The sequence below is a fragment of the Sinohyriopsis cumingii genome, chromosome 1, assembly GCF_028554795.1.
Source record: "Sinohyriopsis cumingii isolate HCF-2022 chromosome 1, ASM2855479v2, whole genome shotgun sequence".
Taxonomy (NCBI): domain Eukaryota; kingdom Metazoa; phylum Mollusca; class Bivalvia; order Unionida; family Unionidae; genus Sinohyriopsis; species Sinohyriopsis cumingii.
The window spans coordinates 132,000,291-132,027,554 of NC_142961.1; the positions used below are offsets into that span (position 1 = coordinate 132,000,291).

The following is a 27,264-nucleotide window of genomic DNA, read 5'->3' on the forward strand; positions in this document are numbered from 1 at the left end:
CACTTGCCCATGCGGTTCCAGCAGTGTTTGAGAGCGTAAACAGAATCATGCAATACTGCTGTCCTTGGCATGTATATGCTGGAGAGCAAGCGAATGACTCTTTGATTGATGACAGACAGCTACCTAGTTTTGGCTACAACGCCTGGTTGTGTCAAAAGGTCCACTGAGCCATCTGTTCTGAAGTGAATATAGTTGGGACAACAGAAAGATCATGTAACTCATCCTGCGTGCTGAAGATAAATCTATTGGGAAAACACGTTTTGTATGATAGTGGCTTTAGTGAAGTGTGCGTAAAAGGATAAAATTTATTTGAACTGAGCCATGTTAAAACCCATGACAGATTCCATTTTGGAAACAGCGTAAAGGATTCTGGTTGACAGATCAAAACTGGCTTAAAAATCAGACAGATCTTTATCATGTCTGACATCATGTCTACCATGATGCTGGAATGTGTAAGATATCATGTCTACCATGATGCTGGAATGTGTAAGATATCATGGAGCAGCAGCCTTTCATACTAACTGCAGCCAACTGTTTCTCCTTGAAGAGACAGAGAAAAAGATTCAGTATAGGGGTTGAGGCACTCAAAGGAATGTTATGGATATGGCACTAGTCTATGAAAACACATCACTTGCACTCCTAAACTTTCAGAGTGGGGGGCCTTCTTGCTCTACAGATTCTCTCCACCATCAAAGGGATGATGTTATGGATATGGTACCAGTCCATGAAAGCACATCACTTCACTCCCAAGACTTCAGAGTGGAGGGCCTTCTTGCTCTATAGATTCTCTCCACAATCAAAAATTTTAATTGCCTTGCAAGGCTTTTCAGACAAGAGCTAAACATAAAGAAGATGACAGTCAGGGAAGGGATGGAACACATGACATGGTAGCTTGAGAAGATTCTGGCTGGCTGGAATCTTTCTGGACAGATCTATCACTAGATCAAGTAGATTGGCAATCCAGGACTTGTCCCATCTGAGAGGGGCTATCATTTTTGGTACCAAAGTCATGGGACAGTAGGCAAATGCCCACAACCCCTCTCAACTGACTGAAAGAGCATCCACAGTCCAAGCTTCTGGGTCTGGAACTGAAGAGAGGTGGGCAAGCTGTGATTCCAGCTTGTCACAAAATGATCACTGGACACCCCCAAAGTACACAGATCTGAATAATAAAAATGACTGATGGAGAGACCATACCATGTGAATGACTTAACCTTCCCTGGAAAGTGTCAGCCAAGACAATGAGTATGTTGGGAGACGTGTCAGATATGTATGATGAATGGAGGTCATTGTACAAACATAGAATCTGCCAAAACACAAGTCAGTTGATTTGTTGCCCCCATATTTGGGATGTAGGTCACTTCCACAAAGTTGTCAGACATAATGAGGACCATTCAGCCTTGATCCTACCAGAAGTGAATGGCACTGACGACAGCTTTTATTTCTAAAAGGTTGATGTAGATAGGCTGCTCCCCTTCTGTTGATGGTTATGAAAGTCTGGCAACAGTTGGGTATGCCAACCGTACATACTGACTTTGGTACATTCTGCTTGGGGCTTCTCCAGTGGAATCCCCAAGGTTGGCCAACCTGGGTGGTACCACTGATGCAAAAATGATTGTATCTTGAGCATGATCCTAACTGTTTGATCGAGGGGACTTAAAAAGGAGTACCATAGTGCTAGCAATGTCATACATAAGGGGTGCATAAATAGATGGCTGAGCAGGATCAAGTCTGCCGGTGCAATGAGTAATCCAAGGAGTCATCCAAGTCTTGTTGGAAGTGGACTCTACGAGTTTGACAATCCTGATTACTTGAACAAAAAACCATAGCAGATTAAGGCTGGTAATAAACTCCATACGAGATGAACAAAAAGTTGGGAACGACAGAGGTAGAACTAAAAAGCCTGTATGATCTAAAAGTGAGATAAGACTGTTTCTCTCTTGGAGAACTTTCCATATGTTTCTGGAGGATGTCATCCAGGTATGCTGCCATAATTATAGATGAAGTTTATCAGAACAGGGTGGCAACACAATCCATAACCATGGTAAAAACCCAAAGGCTGATGCTGATGCCAAGGGGTAAAACCTCGAACTGATAAACCGTGTCATGGTAAGCAAAATGGAGAAATTTCTCTGATACATGTTGGACAGGGACACGAAAATATGCATTGTTCACATTGAGACTGATCAAATACTCATCCCATCAGATGGAGAGATGGATTGATCTCTCTATTCCACTGTGAATTTCGGTGGCAAAATTTGTTGGTTGAGGTGATTCAGATCATTGATTGACATCAACTTTCAGCTCACCTTCCGAATAAGAAACAGCCTGGAATAAAATTCTGGCAATTGTGGTTATTGCACAATACCCACTGCCTGTTTTTTTTATAAGTGACCATATCTCCAGCTTTAGCGAGGCATCCATCTCCTGATCCAAGGTACATTCATGAAGAGAGGAAAGGAGGAAAGCAAAGAGGCCTGGATAAATGAAATCCAATGCCACTCCGAAATGATCTGGATCACCCAATCATTTGAAGGGAATAGAATGATCCAGTGAGCCTGAAATTGAAGAAGTCAGCTGCCCACAGGTGGTGGGGATGGTATAGTCTATGTCTAGAGTTAGGAGGCCTGAAGGCGGACAAACCTGGTTTCTTACCAACTTGTCACAGTTGCCTCCTGGCTTGCTTAGACTGTTGCTTCCTGGCATTAGGATGGGATCTAGATTGCATATTTGACTAAAAATATCACTGGTCACTAATTTGTTTATCATCCCTGTGCAGTGGTTGATTGTTCTGAAATGCCAGTTGGAGGGGCAGTTGCTGAGCTGCCTGCTTCAGAACTTTTTCAAAATTTTTCCTTCAAGGAGTAATGGTGACCCAGTGGGGTCATCCATAAAGCCAGGGTATAATGAGGATTGAGCCATGTGGACTTCAGACATGCATCACATCATATCAGGTCTAGTTGGACAAATCAGTCAATGCATGGAATGGTGAGTTGCCCAGTTAATGACTCAACCAATCTTGTCTGTTGCCTCCCAAGCATCGCTATTGCCGGATTTCTCTGCAAGATGGAAAACTGCCAATGAAGCCAAATCTAACACTGAAGATGTAGTTAGTGCCTACATTCCTGATTAGCTTTGACATGGCATGGAACACATTTTTTTCCACTTTATAAAACAGTGGAGCAGACAAGTGAACTGCTGCTTGATTTTTATTTTATTTTATTGGGTTTCATTGTCAAGGGCTGGGAGATCACTACTGAAGGCGTTGGAGTGAGTTTTGTACCAGTGAGATGAGAATGTTGCTGGTATATGGCTTTTGAGAATGAAAGCCTTATAATTCCCCATGTCACCAATTCTACCTGACAGCCAGTCACTGATCTCCTTAATTTTAGCTAACTGGGGAAGGAGCCAAAAGGACAGCATCTCTTCCTCTTCATCAAAATTACCCAATACTTGAACTTATGATCTTGAGTAGCAGTAGGAGGTGGATGGCATTCTTAAGTTGCAAACACTCTATAAATGTCTGTAAATGTCCTTGACTGTGCCCTTGAAGCTAAATTCAGTGTATTTCATGGCTGGATCTGAGTATGGCTTCATCACCCTCACTGTATGTTGAGTCCTGACCTCTTTCCACTTCACGTTCTGAATAAGCCATACCAGGTGGCAACAATGACTTGATTTCGTCCTTTTTAAAAATGTCAGTAACTCTTCCATGTGGATAAGCAGCAAACATATGGAAGCTTAGCACTGATGGAATAGGTGGCTGGTTTGCCTGGCATATGGTGGGCCTGGTTGCTGGCAGCATAGTAGAAGGTCTGGCTATCACCAGTACCAGCCACTCCAAGGGTATAGTTGTACAGATTTCTCACTGAAATCCTTGACAGTAAGGGTATTTTGCTGATTTATGGCTAAATGGATGGGTCTGTCACAAAGATCTGGTAAATCCTTGTCGGCTACCATTTTATCAAAAAAGTCCCCATGCTGGGACGGTTGGATGGCCAGATGGCAAGCAAGGGCGAGGCTGTCTTATCAAATGGATCCAAAGGATCCTGTACAAACCCCATGCATCCAGACTTACAGACCCGAAGGCCATGGTCGGACACGCAATTGTATTTAAGCCCACTGGGCAGCCTACTTTAGTTTGGGGGTGGCGGACCCAGCGTTCCCCACAATGGAGGTTGACTTTGAATGTATACTGAGGATGTCAACATTATCTTTCCTTGGTGCTTACTCTGTCTTTCCTCCCCTTTTGATGCCTTCTGGACTATTGCATGAACATTTTGCACTTTATGCATTTAGGTGACATTTCTATTGAAATGACACAAGAAGAGAAAGTAAAGCATTAATTAGCAATTTAGCATTTTACTAACTCATTAATACTGCAGTCCAGAATTCCTCTGTCCATGTATTACACATGCTACATGGCACAGATGATGTACAGACAGTACAAATGATACAGTAGACATGGGTGTCTTATTTTGCTTTGATCTTACTGCATTTAATAAATTTAGTGGAATTTTCTACTGAAATGACACAAGAGAAAACTGAGCATAAATTTGCAAATCAGCATGTTATTAACTCGCTAATAACACCTGTTACTAATGGAGTAAGCAAAAACAGTGTTGCGCTAACTTGTAAACAACAACATAAGTTGAATGTAGTCTTTATTAGACCAAGTCACTAAAATTTGGAGAGAAAAAATATTAAAATAATGTATACAACCTTTAGAAGAATGATAGTCCAACGCAAGAAATCCAAATTTAAAGTCAGATGGTCCAATTTTAACACTATGATGGCTCTGAATGTTAGAGGTATAATGTATGTTATCAGTAAAGAAGCAAGCTTAAAAAATAGTGACACTGGGCAGTGGAAAGGGGAGGTAATGGGCAAGAGTTACTGCCCTTTGTGTATATGGGCAAGACAGGAAAAGACAATTTTCGTCTTTCAGAACAGCTGAATTCTTGAGGCAGCAGGCTTACATCCCTACTGTTAACGTGATTGGAGAACATAACCAAAGGAAAAAAAAAGATCTTCATTTGACATAAGAAGCCATCTCAAAAATTTTAACGGAATGATCCTTGCTCAGGTGAGGGCAGTTTAATTTGTCATCATCTAATATGTCTCTTATAATACAGCAACTTAAAGAAAGTATCAAGCAACCATCAAAGTTTGTCTCAGTTTTCAAAGGGTTTGACTACTCTTATGTTTTTCTCTGTTTCACTTACCTAAAACCAAGTATTGGAAAGCCTTTACATATGCTGCACTTTGCTTCATGTTTCACTGTTAAAGAAAAGTGAAAAATAGGCATACTTTTACTAAAACATCCTAAACTAGTAAGTGTCTTACAAAAAAAATTAGAGTTGTACTTGTCTCAATCTAATTACAGTGTATATGCACAAGATATGTCAAGGAAAATACAATCAAAATTTCACTCCACTGGAGACTATTTACATCAAGTGGATACATTTTAACTGCAATCTTTTAGCAATTGCTGACATAAGGTTTTGTGTGACATCAGTTTATTCACAGAATCTTATAACTATCAATAAAAATGATAAATATTTGCTTCTAAGACAAGTATATTCTTTACAAAGACAAACATTTGAAAGTACAAATGAAACACATTTCAAATATTGTCACTTTAATCCCACTCTTAACATGCAAAATACAGCCTTTATTATCTGAACCTTGATTATCACATTCCTGGTTCATTGTAATTTGATGACATTGAGAATTATACTGATCACTACTTTTGGTTACATGTCATGATATGGAGGTCATGTCATGTCATAATATAGAGGTCATGTCATGTCATGATATGGAGGTCATGTCATGTCATGATATGGAGGTCATGTCATGTCACGATATGGAGGTAGCCAGAAACAGAATGACAATCAAAAGGTCATCATCAAGTTTTTTGTTGTGCACTCTGCTGAATAAAGATCACCCAAACCAGGGTTCATACTGAACTCTGAATGAAAAATTCAAAGACTTTTCCCAAACTTTCAAAAGATAAAAAACAGAGATTTCCAAGACCTATTTAACTAACTTTTTGTATACAGTTTATATGAGAAAACAATGAATGCAAAATACTACAATATTGTTTAATGATGAAATTGAAATTATAATTAATTTCCTAAAATTCCTTTATAATGATCTGGAAGATAGGTTAATATTCATTGTTATTTTGGAAATATGCAACTTATGCATCAGATTTAATACAAAATAAATTGTTCTCTTAACAGACATCAGCACTACTTTAAATGCATTATTAAAGTTTCTGTTTTTTCTCTTCAATCATTATGGAATAAGAAGCCACCGCTGTCATCTTCTCCTCTGCCCTTCTCCTAAGAGCATTTGACTCTGTGACAAGCACAATGAGTACTTTTAACTTTGCTTCTTCTGTCTTCTGAACAGAGGAAAAGTATGTAGGCTGGCAATGTCAGCTTCAAGATACAGCTTTTTGTCTTTAAGTTCTTCCACTCCATCCATGGCTAACTCTTGTTTCTTTCCTTTTCTGATTTTCTCCTCATGCTCCTCCTCTGCTTTCTTCTTATCCAGATAGGCATGGTACTTATGTCTTTCAGAGCAGGCATATGTCATCATTTCATTGCTAATGATGATTTCCAAAGGTCCACCTGCTTTTCTCATTGTGTCAATGATTAGCCTTTTAGCTCTGATGCTTTCTCTGCTGAGGTTCTCAACAGATACCTATTTGTTGACAGAAATCCTGTCTCCACTGTTGCTTGACCATGTGACAACAGCAACATTTTCTGGAGAACATTCCAAAGTTCAACATATTTCTTTCTTTTGGAAAGGATGGAATAAAACACTTTATCAAGACTGTCATCTGTTCTATTGAAGCATTTCAAGGGATGATTGTCCAGTTGGATAACTTCATCCACTAATTTTCCATACTAAGTCAATATTAAATCACATCAGGACTTTACTTCTCTTCCTGCCTCACACATAATTCATAACAGTGTGTAATTACTGTGTACTAATTTGCATCTTACCTTTAGCATGACTTGCAAGGGCTCCTTCTCCCATCGAAACCAAGTTGGTAGTTTTTTTTAAACAATGTACAAACCGCCTTTTGTTTACATGTTTGATCCTTTTTCAGCAATTCCTTGTATTTCTCTTGTTCAAACCAGATATCTTTGAAAGAGCAAAGACCTGGCATATTTTAACACGAGGTGAAACAAAACTGAAAACGCAAATCAACCGAACAAATTTTGAATCCTCGAGTGTGTTACTTTCGTGCACTTTCTACATAGAGTGAGCGCATGTTCAATGTAACCAAAATTCAATTGGCTGAACAGTCTTGTTTAAAAAATCTGTGGATTAGTGTAATGAACATTTTGATTGGCCAAAGCTGATAAACTCGTCCAATCAAAGTGAACAATTCATCAAAACAAATAAGCCAGGAAAACCGACTACATCCTAATCCAATGACCTTGGGCCTTTCAACGATCTTGGGCAATTTTAAACATAATAACAATGATAATAATAATAATGAGGACTTTGTATGGTACCTAATCTTTAGAAGCTCTAAGTGCTTTACAATATTAGATAACACCTAAAAACATATACATGTATTATGATATGATTACAAAAAACAAACACCATGAAATTAGAAAAAAAAATGTGCTGTAAATGGTTAAGGTGCTGACTTCCTTTGATGAAGGGTGTAGCCAGCTTGCTTTGATCAAACATGATTTTGGTATTCCACAAAAAATAGCAGAAAATTTGAAAGGGGGCTTTGGGGGTCCTCCCCCAACATGGGTCCAGGGGGCTGAAGGCCCCAGTCAAAAAATGCATTTTACAATCATAAAAAACTGCTCCTGGTGCAACTTATGATAATAATTTGCAACAAAATAATCATTTGAAAAACTAACAAACTTACCAAAAATTTTGAACTTGAATAATTTCACCTTATTTATTGTCAAATGAATTTGTTCTGCAATACTATTAGCGCTTAAGTTATTTCATGTGCATGTCAGTGTTCACATGGTAATTAAGTCACAAAAATTTCTAAATTTTTGCTGCAAATAGATTATACTTCTCTCTTTTCATAACAAATCTGTAAAATAAACACCCAAGTACATCAACTATATAGAAATAATCTCATACATTCACTGGTCTTTTTCTCCAATGGACACAACCTGTTGATATGCTAGTCTAGCTCTTTTTGCTGCTTTGGCAAAGATTTGTTTAGCCTTTCTTTTTGACTGACTTTTTTGGCTCAATGTGCAATCATTTCTTTTCCTTCTCAATGAGAGCCTTTTTTCCTTTCAAGCTGGTGCTTATATTGGCAACATGCAGTGCACATATTCTGACAGAGAGCTACATCTGTTCTCTCATGCAAGAAATCTTTCTTCTTATAGTAATTAACTGCACTTTTTCCAGATGTCTTCTGAGCTTCAATTTTTTCGTATGCAGCTTCTTTTGTAGGTGCCGTTCCTAACTCTTCCAACTGCAATTAACGTAGAGCAGAGGTCACAAAATGCCAGCCCTCTAGCATTCAGTTTTTCTTATAAACTGACCAACTAAATTTCCATCTACTTTTTGCTCCAGCCATTCCCATTTCCATAAGTTTTTTAAACCTTTATCTAAACTTCTCTCAACAACTCAGGGTGCCATTTTTTTTTGCAAACACACTTCTTTCCACTGCCATCAGTTTCCATTACACAAAAATTCATTGGATGAATTTAAACTTTTGACCAATCAGAATACTCTTTACGAGAGTCGTGGGTTAACTAATATATAGAATGAATACGTTACAAGGGTCATTGCAGAATGGGACTGAACAGACCGTTTTTAAAAAACCGGATCAGGGATGATAAATAAAAAAACGGACTACATCAAGAAAAATTGGATTCAAGTCAGGAGAAAATCGGAATTCCGCTTTAAGACAGAGAAAAATCATGTCTGTTTGATGAACAGTACATGTGTTATTGAAGTCACCACCAAGGTCAACTTTGGATGGCCAAATGAATGCTCATTTGTTATTGCGACAGGAATGAAACTGAATGGGTCATCAAAAGAAAGAAACCAGGAAAACTCAACTATAGTCTGACTATACATACCTGTTTGTTCGTACCCCACTACTGATTTCAATAATGAAAACATTTAATGTGATAAAAAGTGCACAGAACTAAGTCAATCAAATCATTGATTTATAATTTATAACCTGATTGTAACTAGAATGGCACTAATACTGGCTTTCCCTGCACCTTTCATGCTTAACGGACTTTCCATACTAACATGGCGCCATACTGCGTACACTATGGGCTATTTTATTTCCATCAGACAACATAATGACATAATTCATCCTATTTGGTAACTGTCCGATAATTCCATAAATTAACACAGCGTTGAGAGTTTGGAATTATATCCCTTTGCACACATAAACACAGAAATTAAACCACTCATTAAACCCACATGAAAGTCTAATTTTTTTAATGTCATTCTTTTCCTTTGCTTGATTTGACTTTGGAAATATCAGAAGCAAATGACATGGAATGCAATTTTAACTGGTGACTTTTACTTAATTTACTCGATAACGTGGCTAAGTTTACCTAGCTTGTATCCCGGGTGCTGAGTTGTGGCAGTATTTGTCTAGGCCTGTATTCCCCACGATGAGTTCAACCAGTGCAAGCCATTGGTTGATTTGAAGCCATTTCATAATTATACAGGCAGTTTAACCAATACAATTTTAGCTTACACAGAGTGAACATTGCTAAACAAAGAGAAAAATAATTTGACTTCGATAGCAGCAGAAATAGTGAAAATATACATATCTGAAAATCATGCAAACTGACGAGAATCAGCCACTGGGAGCAGACTTTTACTTGACAGACTCTGACGGAGAATTTTCAGGATTTTAGTCAGACAAGATTGATAGTGACATCGAAATAGTTACTGGAGATAACAGCAGTAGTGATGAGAATGAAAATGTTGAAGAGGAAGAAGAAAATAAAAGAAGAGCTGATCAAAGGATCGTAAATATCAAACACACATCGACAAGAGGCCTAACACATGACCAACACCTGGGCCTGTTAGCATGAGTGTTCATAATTCAAGGTTTGTTAAGTGTTTTATTAGTTTTTAAATTTTCAGTGAAAATTTTAAGGAAGAAAGGTAAGTAAAGATCAAGGAAAATATGTCCATCTGTGTACAGTATTCACAGGATGTTAAGTTTATAAGAGATATGACAGGTGGAATTTCTGTGTACATAAAATAGAATTATTTCATGTGTTGATGGTGTTAATAATTCTGTGTGAATTCATAACGGATTTTATGGATTATTCATGTCAAGATAAGCAAACTGGTAAGTACATCATTTGTTTTCACATTTATACCTGAGTTTTATTTCTGCATGTAGCATGAAATTTATACCATTATGAAAGTAATTTGATTGAGAACTGCTGTGCCAAATTTCAGCCTAATTAAATAAATACAAATCAAATAATAACAAATTTATTGCAAGCAGCCCCCTCTATAAAAATCTGCAAGCCAAGTGCTGTCAGCATAACTTAGGGATACAGGCACTGGTAAGGCTAATACTGCTCTAGGTGATCTCTGCATGTATGTTGTAGGGGACTGCCTAGCTGTTTGGCTCCGGAGTTAATGTGTTAACTAGTGATGCTGACAACAACTGCTGTGAAAACAGTATTAATGTGGTGCAACCTATCAAATACTTACCCTGGAAAGAGGATGGTTAATTGGGGATGATGACACACTGAGTGCTGTGAAAACAGTATTAATGTGTGGCAACCTACTAAATTCTTACCCTGGATACAGGATGGTTAATTAGCATAGCTGCCAACCTTCCAGGCTCGCAATTAGTGAAAATAGAGATAAAAATTAGTGAATTTGGACACGAATTAGTGAAAAATACCATGACAATAACTCCATCCATTCTGACTGTCAATACTACATTATATCAAGATTGCAATATAAAACTAAAATACTACATATATACAGAAATATATCTGCTTTTCTATTTATTATGGTATTCATAAAGTTCACTTGTTCTTGTGGTTATTTATCAAGACATGATACTGTGGCAAACTTGAACTTCCTCAATTGCTTGATCATAAATTTGTTTTCTAAACAGTTCAGGCTTCTTGCCTGCTGGCTGATCTTGGTGGCTAAAATTGCTGATAAATTTTCTGCGCCTAAGGAGGCCCTAAAGTCTGTCTTATTTTTCCTCACTAGAGAAAATACTCTTTCACTGTCACTGTTAGGAATGCACAGGAGCTGCAGCACTTTGGTTCTTCCACAGGAAAATTTGAAAGCAATCTCTGAGTCTGGGAACATTTGTCGGAACAAATGTTTAGCATGGTCTCTAGCTGATAAAGATAGATTGTGTTCAACAAGAAAACTCACAAATAATGCTTCAGCGTTGGTAGCTTGCAGGTCTTCTGTCGATGGCTTAAAATATTCCAGAGCTGAAATCTGCGAATTCTTAATTTTCCCAACCTCTACGTGTTTTTTGCAACTGATGTGCTTCCTCACATCATCTCTGCAACCATGCACAATACTAAAATTTGTGGACACTGTGTGCAAAAAGCATGATGTATATCAATGTTTAATGGCTGAATGCACGGCCAATTTTTGGTATATTCCAAATTAAACTTCAAATTTTGAGCAATACATTTCTTTTTCCTTGGTGGTGAAGCCATTTTCAAGATCTTACATGCGACGCTGAACGGTAATTCAAATCAGTGTTGGTGACACATGCGTGGAGCAAAATTCCAGTTAGACCCCAGTTTCTTTCAAAAGCATTTGTAAAACTACTCTTATACATATAGATTAAAATAAGCTAAAATGCTTGCTACCGGGCCAACTGTACCAATCGGCTGTAGTTCTACTAATATCGTGACCAGCAGTACTAGACCGTTTCAAAGCAACTGCCAATATCATGACAAGCGCTTAACGGGAAATCGGTTATTTTATTAAAGATTTAAAATAATTGAGAATTGGAGAATTCGTGAATTTTTTGCTTGCGGCATGAATCCATGAATCGTTGAAAAATCGTGAGGGTTGGCAGCTATGAATTAGGGATGCTGATACACTAACTGCTGTGAAAACTGAATATTGTGGAACAACCCACTCTATTCTTCCCCTGGATACTGAAGTAACAGAACATCTGGTCCATTCATGGCATTTTACTGAAAAGGCATTAAGTTCAATTAGGGTTAGATTAATGAGATCAGATTGTATGTTATGGAGATAAAGCTTCACTAATTTTATCCAAAACATAATGATATATATATATATTTCTCAATATTACATTAACACCCATATGTGAGCAAACACAGGAATGAGAAACCATAACTGTATCAACTGTTACTGTTATATTATACAAATATCACTGATAACAAAGCAAACTCATCAATACAAATATCTGTAACTAGCAAAGAACCAATTCAAACCTGATTCAGCTGCAGCAACCCTGTGCATTGTGGGAAGCCATACTATGGTCTGAGGCTCCTTCTGAAGCCAGCTGTAAAAGACATCCTCTGATATACTGCCATCACCCTGACCCTGGAAAGCAGTCAAAGGGTTGGGTTATTCATTTAAGAATGAGAAAAGAGACACTTCATTACCAACAGCCTTGACAGCTATCAATCATACATAGATAACAAAATGTTTGGGAAGTTCCTGGATGACAGCAGCATGTTTCAATGTACCTATGTTTTTCATGCTAACACAGCAGAGATTGTTTATATTTACAGAGATTCCAAATTCATCATTTTGGATAGCTTCTTAACTCATTTGGCACTGGACACTTTTGTCATTTTCACCTGAAATGGGGGTAATAAACGCATTTTGGAGGTTAATTCTGAATACATCCAAATATATCTGCTTCTAAGAGTTTGTCTCTTAGACTGATGCCTTGTTGTGCTAAAAAACTTGATTTTCATTGGCTATTTGGCACACACATGTGCAGAAGGGTAATAGTTGGGGTCCTTTTTTTGTTTGCTTATTGGGCCCATCATTTTCAACTCCTGGCCACTTCTTACTCCCAATCCCGAACATATCCTACATTTTGCAAAGGTTCACCTGTCTGTGTGCAGCTCAGACCAGTCTGCCTTAGATCACAGGCTGAAAAGTCTAAAATGAAGACACAAAAATCCGATTCCGAGAATCAGCGAAGTTTTGGTGCAAAAAAAAAAAAAATAGAGTCTCAAAAGATATGTTTTCCCCTTTGCATTCTGTAATGCAAGTAGAAAGTCCAGATCATTTGGTATCACTGCATAGCTACATCTGTATGATTTATTGTAATACCACCCAGTTTGGTTATCTTAAATGACCTGGATGTCACAGAGTTCGAAAGTAGGGTACAGCCTCATCACGCCTACAGGCGGGATTGGGGCTGAAGGAGTTAATACAAAATGTTTACATACTTGCCCATATCGGTGACACCGACTACAAATTTGTACTGGTATGATTATTCTCAGAACTAGTAATTAATGGTAATACAATTTTCAAATAACATATCATTGTATAAATAAATCATATGTCATCATGAAAAAAATAATAAACCATCATAAGAATTTGTCAACATTAAAGATACCAACATGTATCTGGGTACTCGCCAGTTCATAATAACCCAGGTATTAATATGAGCCACTGAGTACTCATTTTGCCATATGCAGGTTTTTTGTAAAGTCAGCACTTTGTTTTCAAGCCGACAATCAGTTTGATTGAGCTGCAAATACATGCACTTTTTCCATGCCAAGAAAAGGTCTGCCTCTTCCAATAAATAACTGACCTTAATCCCACAGCTTGCTGTGCCATGTGACAACTCTTTGATTTGAACCACAAGTGTAGTACAGTGGTAAGTAAAAGAAGGTGGTAATTTGATCTTGCTGACATGTTTAGTTGCAACCTTCAACAGATTTAACAAAGTGATACTTACAAAGTTCCAGCTCAATCTCTACCAAAGCACCCAAATAGAAAGGGAGTCAGATGACTTATGATGACTAGACCATGATTGTTTACAAGATGATGGAAGTATTTAGGGACTTTATCAGAAAAAGAGGATGAATTCTTGGACTTTGTACCAGTTGACATTAGGTAGTGATATTTATAGGATACTGTGAATTAAAATAAAATGTTGACTTAACTGCGGGCTTGTACACATTTAACACAATTTCCATTTGATTGGGTACTCAGGTAACCGATCATTAAGATCAATGGGTACCCCAAAGAAGTTTTCTATCATAGCTTTGTGTCTAAAGAGACATTTGTTTTCTTTTTATGCCTGGTGAATTTTCATGTATTTTCACAAGTCAGAATTCTGAATGAAAACAGGAGAGATTTATTTTAAAGTTGTACTCATTTAACATTCAGATACAGTACAACTACCTAAGGATATTTCTTAATTATCTGGTCAAAGAAATATAAAACATAAATATTTAATATTATTGCACTGAAACAGCAACAAGTTATTCTAAAGTACCAATTACGAATGTGGTATGATTGCCATGCCTTTGTTGCCTGGCATCTTTGTTAGGTCTTTTCTTTTACAGATTATGAATCAAGTGTGATTATCACACTTTGTTCCCTTGTGCCTTTGTTGTTACATCACTGTTGTTTAAATGACTGCCATTGTTTATCTGATAAAAATCATTAAAATTTAGCAAATTTTCTCAGGCAGATCACACAAATACTATAACCAATTAAATTGTTGTTGTTGTTATGGCGTCTAATGCCATTTTTCAGCAAAAGATAGCCAATATATGGCAGCCAGTACAACTGGAGGAGGAAGAACTCACGAAACCTGCGGGAAAAACCACTGACCCATGAGAAGCTACTGGCAAGCTTTCTCACATACCCACACTAACCCAGCCTGAGACTTGAACCCACACTGACAGAGGTGAGAGGGCAGTGATCCATAATGGTGAGTTCTTTAGACCATTTTGGCTAGTCAGACACCAACACCACTTAAATGTTGTAACAAAGAACATTATAGCCAGGCCTTCAGAATACACTGTAATTAGGAAACCCACCAGGGAAATTTAAGTAAAAAATTGTATTACAGAGAACTTGTTTGTATTCAAGAACATAAGTAACAATCCTAATCTTTCCGGGGTTTTTCCGGGTTCTTCCTCCACCATTAATACTGGCCGCCATGTATAGCCTATCTAGTGCTGAAAAATGGCGTTAAGCCCTACAACAACAACAACAACAACAATCCTAATTGCATACAATGACCATTTCAGTAATAGAGTTTTTCTATCTACCAATTTTAATTTCCAATATGTCAATATAATCCAGATAATATATTATGTTTGTACTACATTTATACTGCTTCTATTAACAGACAACACCAACTGAACACTTTTCTCATGGTGATGTTACTTCAGCACCAACAAAATTGAAGAACAGTGTGAATGACATGAATCACAGTGTTGTCTCAGAAATTATATCTTTGACAAGAAACCATTGTTCTTATATTTCTTAAGAGAATCCATATATACTCATGTATAAGCCAAGTCTAACTGCAAACTACAAACACCCTGATCTGCTGTTGTATCATAAGCCAGCAAATGAAGTATATGTTGTTTGTTCTACTGATGAATCCTAACAAGCTGCATACACCCAGATCAGCAGCCACATTATGCAGTGTCAGATCTAGGTCTGTGCAGTTGCAGCTGGTCTTGACTTATAAGCACGTATATATGGTACACAAGTAAAATGTCCATGCCAAAACAAATCTCTATTATCCCATGCATGACAGAAATGCATTTCAGTTTAGGTCATATTGTCTCAATCACATTGTATCTACTTACTTATAAGTTGGTTATGGCATCAAACAACATGGACCCTGATCTTCTGCTGCATAATGTGTTAGCAGATCAGAATCTATTTTCTACTGCATACTCTTAACAAACTGCATAGACTCAGATCCTAAGTAAAGATGTAATGTGGAAATGAAAGTTTAGGATGACAATTAGGGGACAAAACTCCTGTAAATGATGGAGTGGAATGCTTGAAATAAGGTCACACCGGTTAGTTTTGTATATTTTCACACACACCCCTAATTTTTAAGGTAAAAGGCATGAACCTAATTATCACAAGCCTAACATTTATAAATTCACACATAAGCTAAATCTATAATGTGGTTTAGATTTACTTTGAATTAGGTTTGGAAATAGGTTGGCTTGTTGGTGACTGCCTGTTACAGTTAGATGAGTACTGGAGATCAAATGCGTAACTTGGGCTGCAAATGAGCTGCCGACTTGGCTTACGTATTTATGTGTGTCTGCTACAGAGGTAAATATCTAAAAATCTAGATGGTTGAGGGGTGATTAAAAGTATGCTAATTTGTTATAGTACTAGTGAACTTTATTCATGCATAAGGCACATATTGATTCTTTTAGCTGCCTTGTCACAGGAAAATATTCAAACTAGCTATTTCTTGTCAAAAATGAGTGTAAAATTTAGGGATTGGTGGCAGTGTTGGTTCAGTATAAAAACCACCAGTTGCATCAGGAATTAACCTGATTACTGCAGTCAAATCTCACATGTATGCTTTCTACAAAAATCATTAGTTTGTTTTTATTTGTATCTCCAGTGTAAAATTTTTCTCATTTTTCTGTAATTGGTCATTGTTGGATGAAAATTCACCAGATAAACTGTCCAGTGAGACCTAAAACTCATTCAAAACTCAGGGGCATCAACTTCTGCAAATGACGACATGGAATGCTGGAAAACAAACTTGTCTGAGGTGTTATCAAGATAAAGCTGCAATTATAAGTTGGTTTATGCCCAATGAACTGGTCAAGTTATGCTGTGGAAAGCAAAAAGTTTTGGTGTACATTATCAGGATCAATAACACCGTAAATAATACTGCTGAATGCTGGAAATGAAAGTCTTTCAATGTCTCATCAAGAAAAAAAAACATATACACCAAATCTGGTTGAAATCCAACAATTTTCAGTGAAGTTATCTTTCAGAAGTAAACATTATGGGGTGGGGCAATCAGAAATAAACATCATTGGGTGGGGCAATCAAAGGGTTATAACTCTTCTAAATAACTACTATGAAGGTTTAAAATCAAACTCATTCTAGGTCTCAACAACATAAAGCTGCAAGCCAGTTCCAGTAATGTTATGCAGCACACACCAAGCTGGTGACGAATGGGTGGAGGGACAGTTTTATGGATGTACCAATGGACAATGTAATTACTATAGGGCTCTATATGTCACACTGAAACATGGGAGTTTCTTTAACCTGCTAGTTGATTATACAGAGGGATTAGTAAAGACAGGTTAGTTTAACTCTCCCAGAAAGGATGAGTCAGATCAAGAAAAGAAAAAATCCAGATGCACATAAACTATGTCAATTTACACCATATAATAAAACTAAATCACCAGCTGACAACAGCTTGCTATGGCAGGTTCAACATTTCTTCCAAAGGCAACACTTTCATGTAAAAGCTCAGGAAACTGAAAAAGAAATAAAAACGAGTGTTCCACAAACTGCCCTTCCTTGCCAATGAATCCTGGTACTCTAGGTATAAAGTAATATTGTACCAAAGTTTCTGTTGAATGCAACAACAGATGCAGAACATATGACTTTCCAAAACGTTAATGTTAGACCTTTATCAACAATGTCACTGCTGCTGTAAAAGTGACTACCGATATCGCAACATTCCGAGAAAATTGAAAGAATAACACTATCAATGAAAAACATAGGTATCATTTTATTTAATTTCTAGTCTGTTGTATCTATAGCGAACAGTCACTGTTCACTTTTGTTGTTGATATTACAATTTTGGTCACAAATTAATATGGTGCCTTCATCAAAGTTGTTGGATACAACCAACAGAGATTCAGAAAACCGAGTATCCACTAGCCCATGACAGGTTTATAAATTTACTGGGAAAATTATTTGTGACTTGCCAATTTGAGATAATACTGAAAATAAATTTATTCCTTAATCTTCTGAAACAATGCCTGTTCCCAAAAAATATAGTTTTTTGTATTTATCTTGACACTGCGATTACTGACAGAAAAGTTATAACTAGGCTTGCTCTTTGTTTAAGTTCATTTCTTGTTGCAACAATAAATGTTTTAAAATCTTCATCAAAATGTATTATCTGATGAAAAATATTAGAAACCTTATGATTTCTGCATAAAGACAGTTGCCTCTAACAATTTAAAATCCTATTAGACCAAACTGTTTGCAGCCAGTGAATCTGAATGGAAACAAGCAACGAATTTTAGTGCTAATATGCTGAATGGCTACTGGTAGTACAGGGTCACTGATTTGGAGAACCAAGGTGGAGTAATTTCTATGTCACTGCATCTGAGTATACATCATATAAACAGCAAAACCCAATGCATAAATGTACATCAGCATAAATGTACACCAGCATAAATGTACACCAGCATAAATGTATATCAGCATAAATGTACTTCAGCATAAATGTACACCAGCATAAATGTACATCACATCTAAACATACAACATAAGCAAACTCACTAATATGGCTGCCCTAGTTTACATTGTTTTTCTTGATCCCCCTCTAGATTAGTTTTATACACTCAATTAGCAGTTTGTCCTTTTAATTTGTTTATCAATTAATCAATTAATTATCAAAGACAACATTTTATCTTATAAATACTGAATAATCATTGTTTGAAATCAATTTAAATGCTGGCTAGACAATATACATTTCTTGTATCACCAACCTGCATCAAATCTTGTAGAAATGTTGCCAGGTACTTCTTGCTGATATAGGTGCTGGGGTCATGCAACTCCTGATAGAAAACTAAAAATAGAAGCAGATTTCTACATGTACAAAATCTATTATTAAAGCAAGAATCTGTGCACAAGAAAGATCACTCTAGTACAAAGATCTATGCACATATAGGTCTGTGACAATGAAAATATTAAGCTTAAAGACACAAGTAGAAAATATCTCCCAACCTCAAATCAAAACCTTATAGTCACCTATCAAACAACTGGCTGCCAATACCTACCAAAGTAGTCTCATAATTCCACATGGTGGCAGGTGATAGGAGATATGATTGCATGTGGATATACATGTTACCTACTGATAAGTACATAAGGTTTATAAACATGTACTATAATGATTTTGTGTTGAAGAAATGTCTTCTAATTTCAACACAGTGCATAAACCAATCAGCTCAAACAACATAGCTACTCCTCCTCACTGTTGGTAAATTTACACTGTACATTAGATTTATCTGTCCTATGCCAGGATCACTCCAGTTGTAACCTCAAGTGCCTGAGGGGACTTAAACTGTTTTCAAAATAGAAGAGCAGCTATCTGCAAAGCTGGGTATATTGTAACACCAATATAAATTTGCTTTAAGCTCTAGAATACACTCACAGCTTTGTACAGTAGGGGCTAAAAATCAACCTTCAAATACAAAGCTAATAAAATTGAGCTTTAGTGTGGACTTAGGAACAATATAGTCTAGTACGGTAACTAACTGATACACTGTACAGCTGACGCAATATTTCATTTCTCCATGCTGTATCATGATGGGTCAGTTAATCCCCTCCACACCTGCTCCTTGGTGGAGGGGTAGATACCTATAAATCAACATGTCAACTCAGAAAATGTGTCTGAGCTTGAAAATAGTGTTGATGGGTGGCAGGTTCAGGACCTGTCACCCTCCAAGGGAGTCAGGTCCAAAAGTCATATAAACATGTCAGAGCTGTTGAAATGTTATATGTGAACATCAAATTCAATATAAACATGTCAGAGTTGTTGAAATGTTATGCGGAACATCAAATTCAATATAAACATGTCAGAGTTGTTGAAATGTTAAGTGTGAACATCAAATTCAATATAAAAGCATAGTTACATGCATGAGCTTTAATAAATAAGCAGACATTTTTAAACAATGCAGTTTCTTTTCTTTACTGATCTGAATAAAATGTCCTGTAGTCTTAAATAGTCTTTGTTTTCATTGTTGCAGGACTCTAGATAAATCCAAATGAAGTCAAATTAAAATGTTTAACATGATAAAAACATGTACACATCATATACTGTCTGGCAATTCTGAATCACTTTCCCAATTCTACCAATCTGTCCTTATGAGTGATCTCACTGAGCTTTAGTGATGTCTAGCAATGGGGCATCATGCGGAAGACATAGTAGCTTAATGTCCCACCCAGTAACATTATCCTTACATCGGGCTGACCAAACCTAATACAAACCTCTTAATGCTGAGCTCCTAGCAAGGCAGCTGTTAGTACCATTTTTATGTCTTTGGTATGACTCTGCCGGTTTCGAACCCACAACCTACCGTATCCAAGGCAGACATTATATCCACTTGGCCACCGGAGCGGTCTTTCAGACAAGGATAATTTTTTTCAAAGTAAAATGAAGTACAGAGTAAGTTGGTTTTTTCCACACACACATTCTTGCAAGACAACTGTTTTAAAGTTTTTCAATAAGAGTCCTAACCTTGTCCTCCACAGAGTGATTTTACATCAGAAAATGTTCTACAGAAATCAAAGCAGTAATCACTGTCATACTGTTATAAAATATTGACAAGAAATAGCATCAAACAATGATGTCATGCTTGGCTCAGGAAAGGTGTAAGTTATATTACAAGAAGCCTTCTGACTTGGAATGTATTTAACAGCTGCAATTATAACCCAGAAATTAACAGCGAAATCAGTTAATTGTCTGCAATTAATAAGAATTAAATTTATTACTGAGATCAATAAAGTTGTGGGAAATTGTCATGATTCCATGGCTAATGTCCCGTTCTCACTCTCTGAAAATCAAGTTGCAATTAAAGATTTTCATATTTTCTTTTCCTACAATAGTGCTAACTCTTTACCTGGTTTATTTATTGTATTTATTTAAGGGAAAGATGTGTAGTTATATAAGCAACTCTACTATGGGTCATTGTTGATATTAAAATTTGAATTTGTTCGTGTTAATGCAAAAAAAAAATATGCAAAGTGAACTGAGCATGGACACACCATGACAAGTAATCCTGCCAACCATCTCCAATTGTCTAGGCATCTGAACCTGTCAGCAATTTCAGGGCAGGGGACTAAACTGCCACTCTGACCTTGCTTTGAATTCACGTGTTGCTGTGCCATACAAACCCAAACCAAACCAAACATGTCAAAATTATGTATATTTTTCAATATCCGCAAAAAAAAAAAATTCCAGTCAGATATCCCAGATTATTTGATGTCCATTATCTAATTTTGCCGAAAATAAGCAGTCATTTGTCTGTTTTCAGCAATTCTGCATAAGGGTTTAACACTCTCTCTCTCTCTATGAGGATTCAGTTAAAGTTTTTAGCTGACTTTTTTGTGATGCTGAGACAACATTCAATCAATCTTTCCTTTAATTTGCAATTTGATTTCTCCTGTTATCTTCATGTTTTAATCTACATCTTTTCCCAATCATGGTTAATTAAAAATAATGACATTCAATTTTTGATGTAACTCAGTGTTCTACAGCACATTCTCTAGCAACCTCCAACAACATCCCCTTTTTCCCCTCCAGCATGTTATGAATCGCACCTACTGTTTTAATTTTTAAAAAAAAACAATATCTGTGTAAATATATCAACATACACGTAGCCAGAAACATCATCTCAACACTAAAATGTAATGCTGACACGTCTGATTCAGAAAAGCATGCTAAAGAAGAGAACCATGTTTTACCAATGTCATCATGCATTTTTGTTCTTAAACAGTATCTGAATATGAAACTTCCTCATCCAATATATGGTTTTATTTAAATATTATATGGCCTGGTTTGCATGTAAATTGAAAACATTCAGATGGATTGGCATGCCAGCCATGAACAAATCTCCTCTCCCTCTGCCGCAAAGAATTAGATGATTTTACACATGCATTTCATTGACTTTAAGCTTATAACAAATTCCCAAATTCATAATTATATTCCATTTATTTATATGCTGTGTTACTTATTTAGCCCCTGATTCTAACTCATTTTAATCAGTTTTTGGCATACACTCATAACCTAACTCCCATACCTCTCTTGCGCACATTTAATACATTTTCAAAATGCAAATAACTTTCATTTTACATCAGTTTTTCCTTAGTATATAGTACTAATAAAGTTCAGCATCAGTGCATTACATAAGTGTTTATCTAAAATCTGATTTGGAAGAATGACATTTTCTTTATAAAAACATATGTAAATGTATAAGGACAAGGCTGTAGATAACACAGTGCCACATGATGCTCTCCTTTTTGCTCAGTGAAACGCTGAGTGCATGCTTGCCTGGGTAACAAACAGTAAATCATATCATGACCACTTTACTGACACCATGTCCACTCCATGGTGATTGTCAGATGTGACTACAGGAGAAAGAGTGGTGCACAGAGCTATTCTCCACAAGAAGCCATGGCTACTATGTCAAGACATGTGGAAAAAAATGGACGAAATCTTTCTTAATCCTCACCCCCCACTGCAATTCATGGAGAAACAAATACTTGCACAAGCTTTACTGTAAATGTGATTTTGCTTTAGTGGCTGGCTTTCGTTACTGAACAAATATAAAAAGCAATAATAACAATAACAATATAAATAATGGTAATAATAATAACAACAATCATCATCAAAACAACAAAAGTAAGTAATGTCAATGATCCCAGTGATATAATAAAACTGTCCATTGTTAGAATCAACAGCAGCAAGTGCAGATTATTAAAGAAATTTCCTTGTGAAACAAAAATGAATTTCCACTGATAAACTTACATCTATATTTTGCTGTCAACCGTCCAGCACACAAAACAACCAATGCAACCTTGATGGACATTACTTGTATACAACCAGTACGATTTCTGCAAAAGACGGAGAAATTTTCCTTACATTCAATTTATGGTTACCCAATGAAAAATATATATTCAATGGTATGATTCTTGAAAAGAACTGTATCAATAACTGGCTGATTTACTTAAGTAAACTTACTTAAACATGAATGAAAAATACAAACCTATTCCTGACAGATGACTAAAATGAAACTATGGCACGTAAGCTGCTTTCTCAAATCAAGTGACAGAAGAGCATCTCATTTTGTGTCATATCTCACAATGAATATGTTCAATTTTACAAGGGATAATGAAAGAGAACATCAACAATGGATATAGCAAACACTGTTATAATTACATTTAGGCTTATATAGGATTACAAAGACAATATTCATGGTGAAAAGGAATGGAATCTGTGTGTAGATGTGGGAAACAGTTCAATTAACTCATAACAGGGGTGACAAGACAAATTTTAAATTGCGGCAGCTTCTTCACTTGGAGGGAGAACTGAGCAACATAAGCATGGCAACCACACCCAAATTTTGATACCCTTGCACTTTGTTCTATCTCTCTCACACACACACAGTGAAATCATACTTACGTATCAAACAACTTGATCAAAACATTTTGCATCAATAAAGCCAGTATCTCTGTTTCCCTGGGGCTCCTTTTAGGAGCTGTGTATATTACTGTCAATATCTTTAACAAATATCTTGGATGAATGATCTGCTTAGCCCCTGCAGGAAGGCCCTGTTCTTCAAAAACCCTTTGGATGGAGGTAAGGTCTACTTGGTCCACTACAAAGATATTTCCATACATGAATGTAACATTCTTACATATTCATGCCACTACCATCAAGATCAACAAGTGTAATTTTAAATGATTAAAACTGCATTTGCAAAATAAGAATAGTTTCTCTGGTAAGTAATTTGTAAAGAAAATTATCTGTTGGGTGAAAGATCATCTATGAACAGTGACCGTATGTTAATCTGATAAGAAAACTATTCAAATTACTAGGATAAAATATTTTCTATTTGCATATTTTGGAAAGCTGGTGCAGAAAGTGCTGGGTCTGTTCCTAGATCTGTGATTGCAGGATTCACATTAAACTGCCCAAACATCATGCCCAAAAATCAACTATCTGCAATGCCCCACTTTTATTTTGTTGTTAAGTTCTTCAATTATTTTTACAAAGTTCCCTTTACCTTTTAAACAGTGAGATAATCTTTCTAGTAAATCTTCAGTTCACAGAATTTTCAAATGCCATAATTGATGGTGGTACAATACAAAATTATATTCATTTATGTACTCCTCACACCATAAACTCTACTGAAATATATCTCAATTCATTTATTCACCCATTTTTGTTTTCTTCATTCTTGGCTTGGGCAGATAAGAAGTCCTATCAATACCTTCCTCTATTACACTGACATCTGAACAGGGTTATTACCAATCAGAACATTGCTCTGCATTGTTTGTCACAAAATACCCCTGGATGTTGTTGCAAAAATACACATATATTTGATGGGTTTGGTGATTCACCTCCAGTGGAGTACACCAGATATGTTGCAACAGAAAAGCCCACCAAAGGTCAGATTATAACTTTGTCTCCTTCTGCTGCTGTTTGCCATACTATGCGATGTTCACAAAAGTAGTTTCGAATCCAGATTTTACAGTAATGAATTACATTTGAGGTTTCTTTCTTGACTTCATGGAAAAGGCAGAGGATGTTCCAAATTAGTCATTACATATGATAACAAATAACATGAACCATAAGTAACTAGAAATCTATACTTAACAAAATGAATGCACCACCACAGCACTGGGGAAAAAAAGAACAAAAGAGTCATTCCCCCTAACATAGTGTTGCCTATATCAATTTCACTTCTAAGTTGAAAAATGAAGCTGTGATTATGATCATTTTAACAAAAGAAATAAGCTATATGAGCTTTGAAAATAATGTATAAATACGCAACTGAGACATTACCAAAGTTTATTTTCCAGTTATTTTTTCTTGCTATGTACCTGCATTTGTACATGGGGATGCTTTATTCTCCACCTTAGAAAATCAAAACAGAGAACCCAGTATAATACAGCACAAGTTATTTGACATGGACTAAAAGTTATCAATCAGCTTTCTTGTGACCTAGCAATCAGGTACTCAAATACACAGGTTTGCAATCTAGCTGCGCAGTCCTTAAATGCTGCGTTTGTGACCTAACAATCTAGTACTCAAATGCTGAGTGTGATTTGGCAATCTAGTTCTCAAAGGAAAAGTGCTTGTTATTTAGCAATATAGTACTCAAAAAGGGAGAGTACTTGTGATCTAGCTGCAGAGTGCTTAAATGCTGTGTTTGTGAACTAGCAGTCCAGTGCTCCAATCAAGAGTGCTTGAGCGATATAGCAATGAAACTGCACTGCAGTTGTAGGTGACATAGCAATTTAGTGGTCAAATGCAGTGTTCCTGATCAAGCAATCTAGTGGTCAAATGCAGTGTTCCTGACCAAGCAATCTAGTGGTTAAATGCAGTGTTCGTGATCAAGCAATCTAGTGGTTAAATGCAATGTTCCTGATCAAGCAATCTAGTGGTTAAATGCAGTGCCTGTGAAATAGCAATCTCGTGCTCATATGCAATTTTAATAACTAGCAATATAGTACGAAGAAGCAAAGTGATTGTGATGTAATAATATAGTGATGTAGTGATGTAATAATATAGTGATGTAGTGATGCAATAATATAGTGCTCCAATGCTGAATTTCCAATCTATAGTAGTACTGTGTTCAAATGATCCTTATAAGCACAGTATTAATGTTTGTTCAATTGTTGGGAATTTGTGGAATCAACTGTTCATAACAAAACAATAAAATCTTATGGCATAATTAATCAATATAACAGTTACGTACTAAAAAGTCTCCTCTGAAGCAACCTGAGCTTTTTTGCAGTCCTGTATGCAGCATATCTTATGCCAATGAAATCATCTGAAACAGAGTAAATTTATAATATATAAAACTCTCTCTAGCTTGATCAGAACAAAAATTAGCAACATTTTTGTATTTAAAAATATTTATATGAAGCAGTATTTCATATTAAATAAAATCATCAGTTTGGTTGCTGGCAATGACAAAGAACCACACTTACTTCACATCTAAACCACATTCAACATCTAAACCACATTCAAAACCATTCATCCATTTAATGATGTGGAAGAAAACTAGGATAAAATAACATCCTTTAACAATTATTAATTTTAATAATCAAATGAATGTGAACAAAATGAATTGGTTTTCAGTCTCATTCAATACAGTTGTAGAAACATTTTACACCAAAGCAGTGGCAGCTGTTAAAGTGACTATAAAAGGTAAATTATTATTATAAAAAACTACCGTACATTAAACCTAAGCAGAGGTAGTGTTAAATGGACTATAACAACTATTATTACAATAAATTACAATACATTACACCACTCAAGATTCATGATCAAAATTCATCAAGTCAACAAAATGGTCTCGCACTTCTCCCTTTCCTGCCTTGTTTTTGACTTCTCTGTATTTTGGGAGTCAAGGATGGTCTTTGAATGAGAAACTAAAAGCATAGACAAAGTTCCAATGTGAGAAATATGCTAAATTAGTTTATATCCAGTAATTAAATATACTAGTTAAGCATAAAGTGTATACCACTTTTCCAGCGTGATTGGTGATGAGATATACAAGTTCCAAAAATATGCATGCATCATGTTTTTAAATAGGGGAATTCATCCTACCAAGCTCCTCCATAATTTTGGTCAGGAAGGGATGGTCCCAAGATGTTCTTTCAAACTTATGGCTGAAATGAACAAGGTGGAAACAAATTAGTTGCTTAGAAACCAATGGAGTAGAAATATATATTGAGAGCATTTGATACTGATGGTATTAGGTTCATCAGGTATTGTGATAAAATTCAGTAATCCCAAAAAGTCCCTTTAATATGAACATGATGCTATACAATCATTACATACTATTTTTATTAAATTAAACAAGACACAAAAATCCCTTGGTTGAATATATGTCAACCAGGATCAAGCACTCTGGTAACTCAGCTATACCTGGTAGCATTCTAGTAACTCACACACCCTGTAGCCTTCTAGCAATTCTGATATATCCAGCAGCAGTCTAACTCAGATATACCTGGTAATGTTCTAGTAACTCAGATATATCCAGCAGCAGTCTAACTCAGATATACCTGGTAATGTTCAAGTAACTCAGATATATCCAGCTGCATTCTAACTCTGATATACCTGCTAATGTTTTAGTAACTCAGATATATCCAGCAGCAGTCTAACTCAGATATACCTGGTAATGTTCTAGTAACTCAGATATACCCAGCAGCATTCTAGTAACTCGGATATACCTGGTAGCATTCTAGTAACTCAGATATACTTGATAGAATTCTAGTAACTCAGATATACCCAGTAGCATTC

General features: G+C 36.3%; 1 protein-coding gene across 2 annotated transcripts in view; it reads right to left on the reverse strand.

Annotated features, from left to right (window-relative positions):
- The window catches only part of LOC149807876 (dystrophin-like), a 68,468-nt gene that overhangs the window by 32,052 nt on the left and 9,152 nt on the right, over positions 1–27,264 (reverse strand). Inside the window, exons 3-10 of one of the 2 annotated variants that reach the window (XM_089971504.1) lie at positions 26,569–26,630; positions 25,712–25,786; positions 23,410–23,605; positions 22,756–22,841; positions 18,716–18,795; positions 17,394–17,468; positions 12,444–12,555; positions 5,226–5,280 (exon numbers count right to left, since the gene is read on the reverse strand). In XM_089971504.1, coding sequence (XP_089827630.1) covers positions 5,226–5,280; positions 12,444–12,555; positions 17,394–17,468; positions 18,716–18,795; positions 22,756–22,841; positions 23,410–23,605; positions 25,712–25,786; positions 26,569–26,630 — 741 coding nt within the window. Of the gene's footprint in view, positions 1–5,225; positions 5,281–12,443; positions 12,556–17,393; positions 17,469–18,715; positions 18,796–22,755; positions 22,842–23,409; positions 23,606–25,711; positions 25,787–26,482; positions 26,631–27,264 lie in introns of both variants that reach the window. The other variant, XM_089971514.1, reaches the window with a different exon arrangement.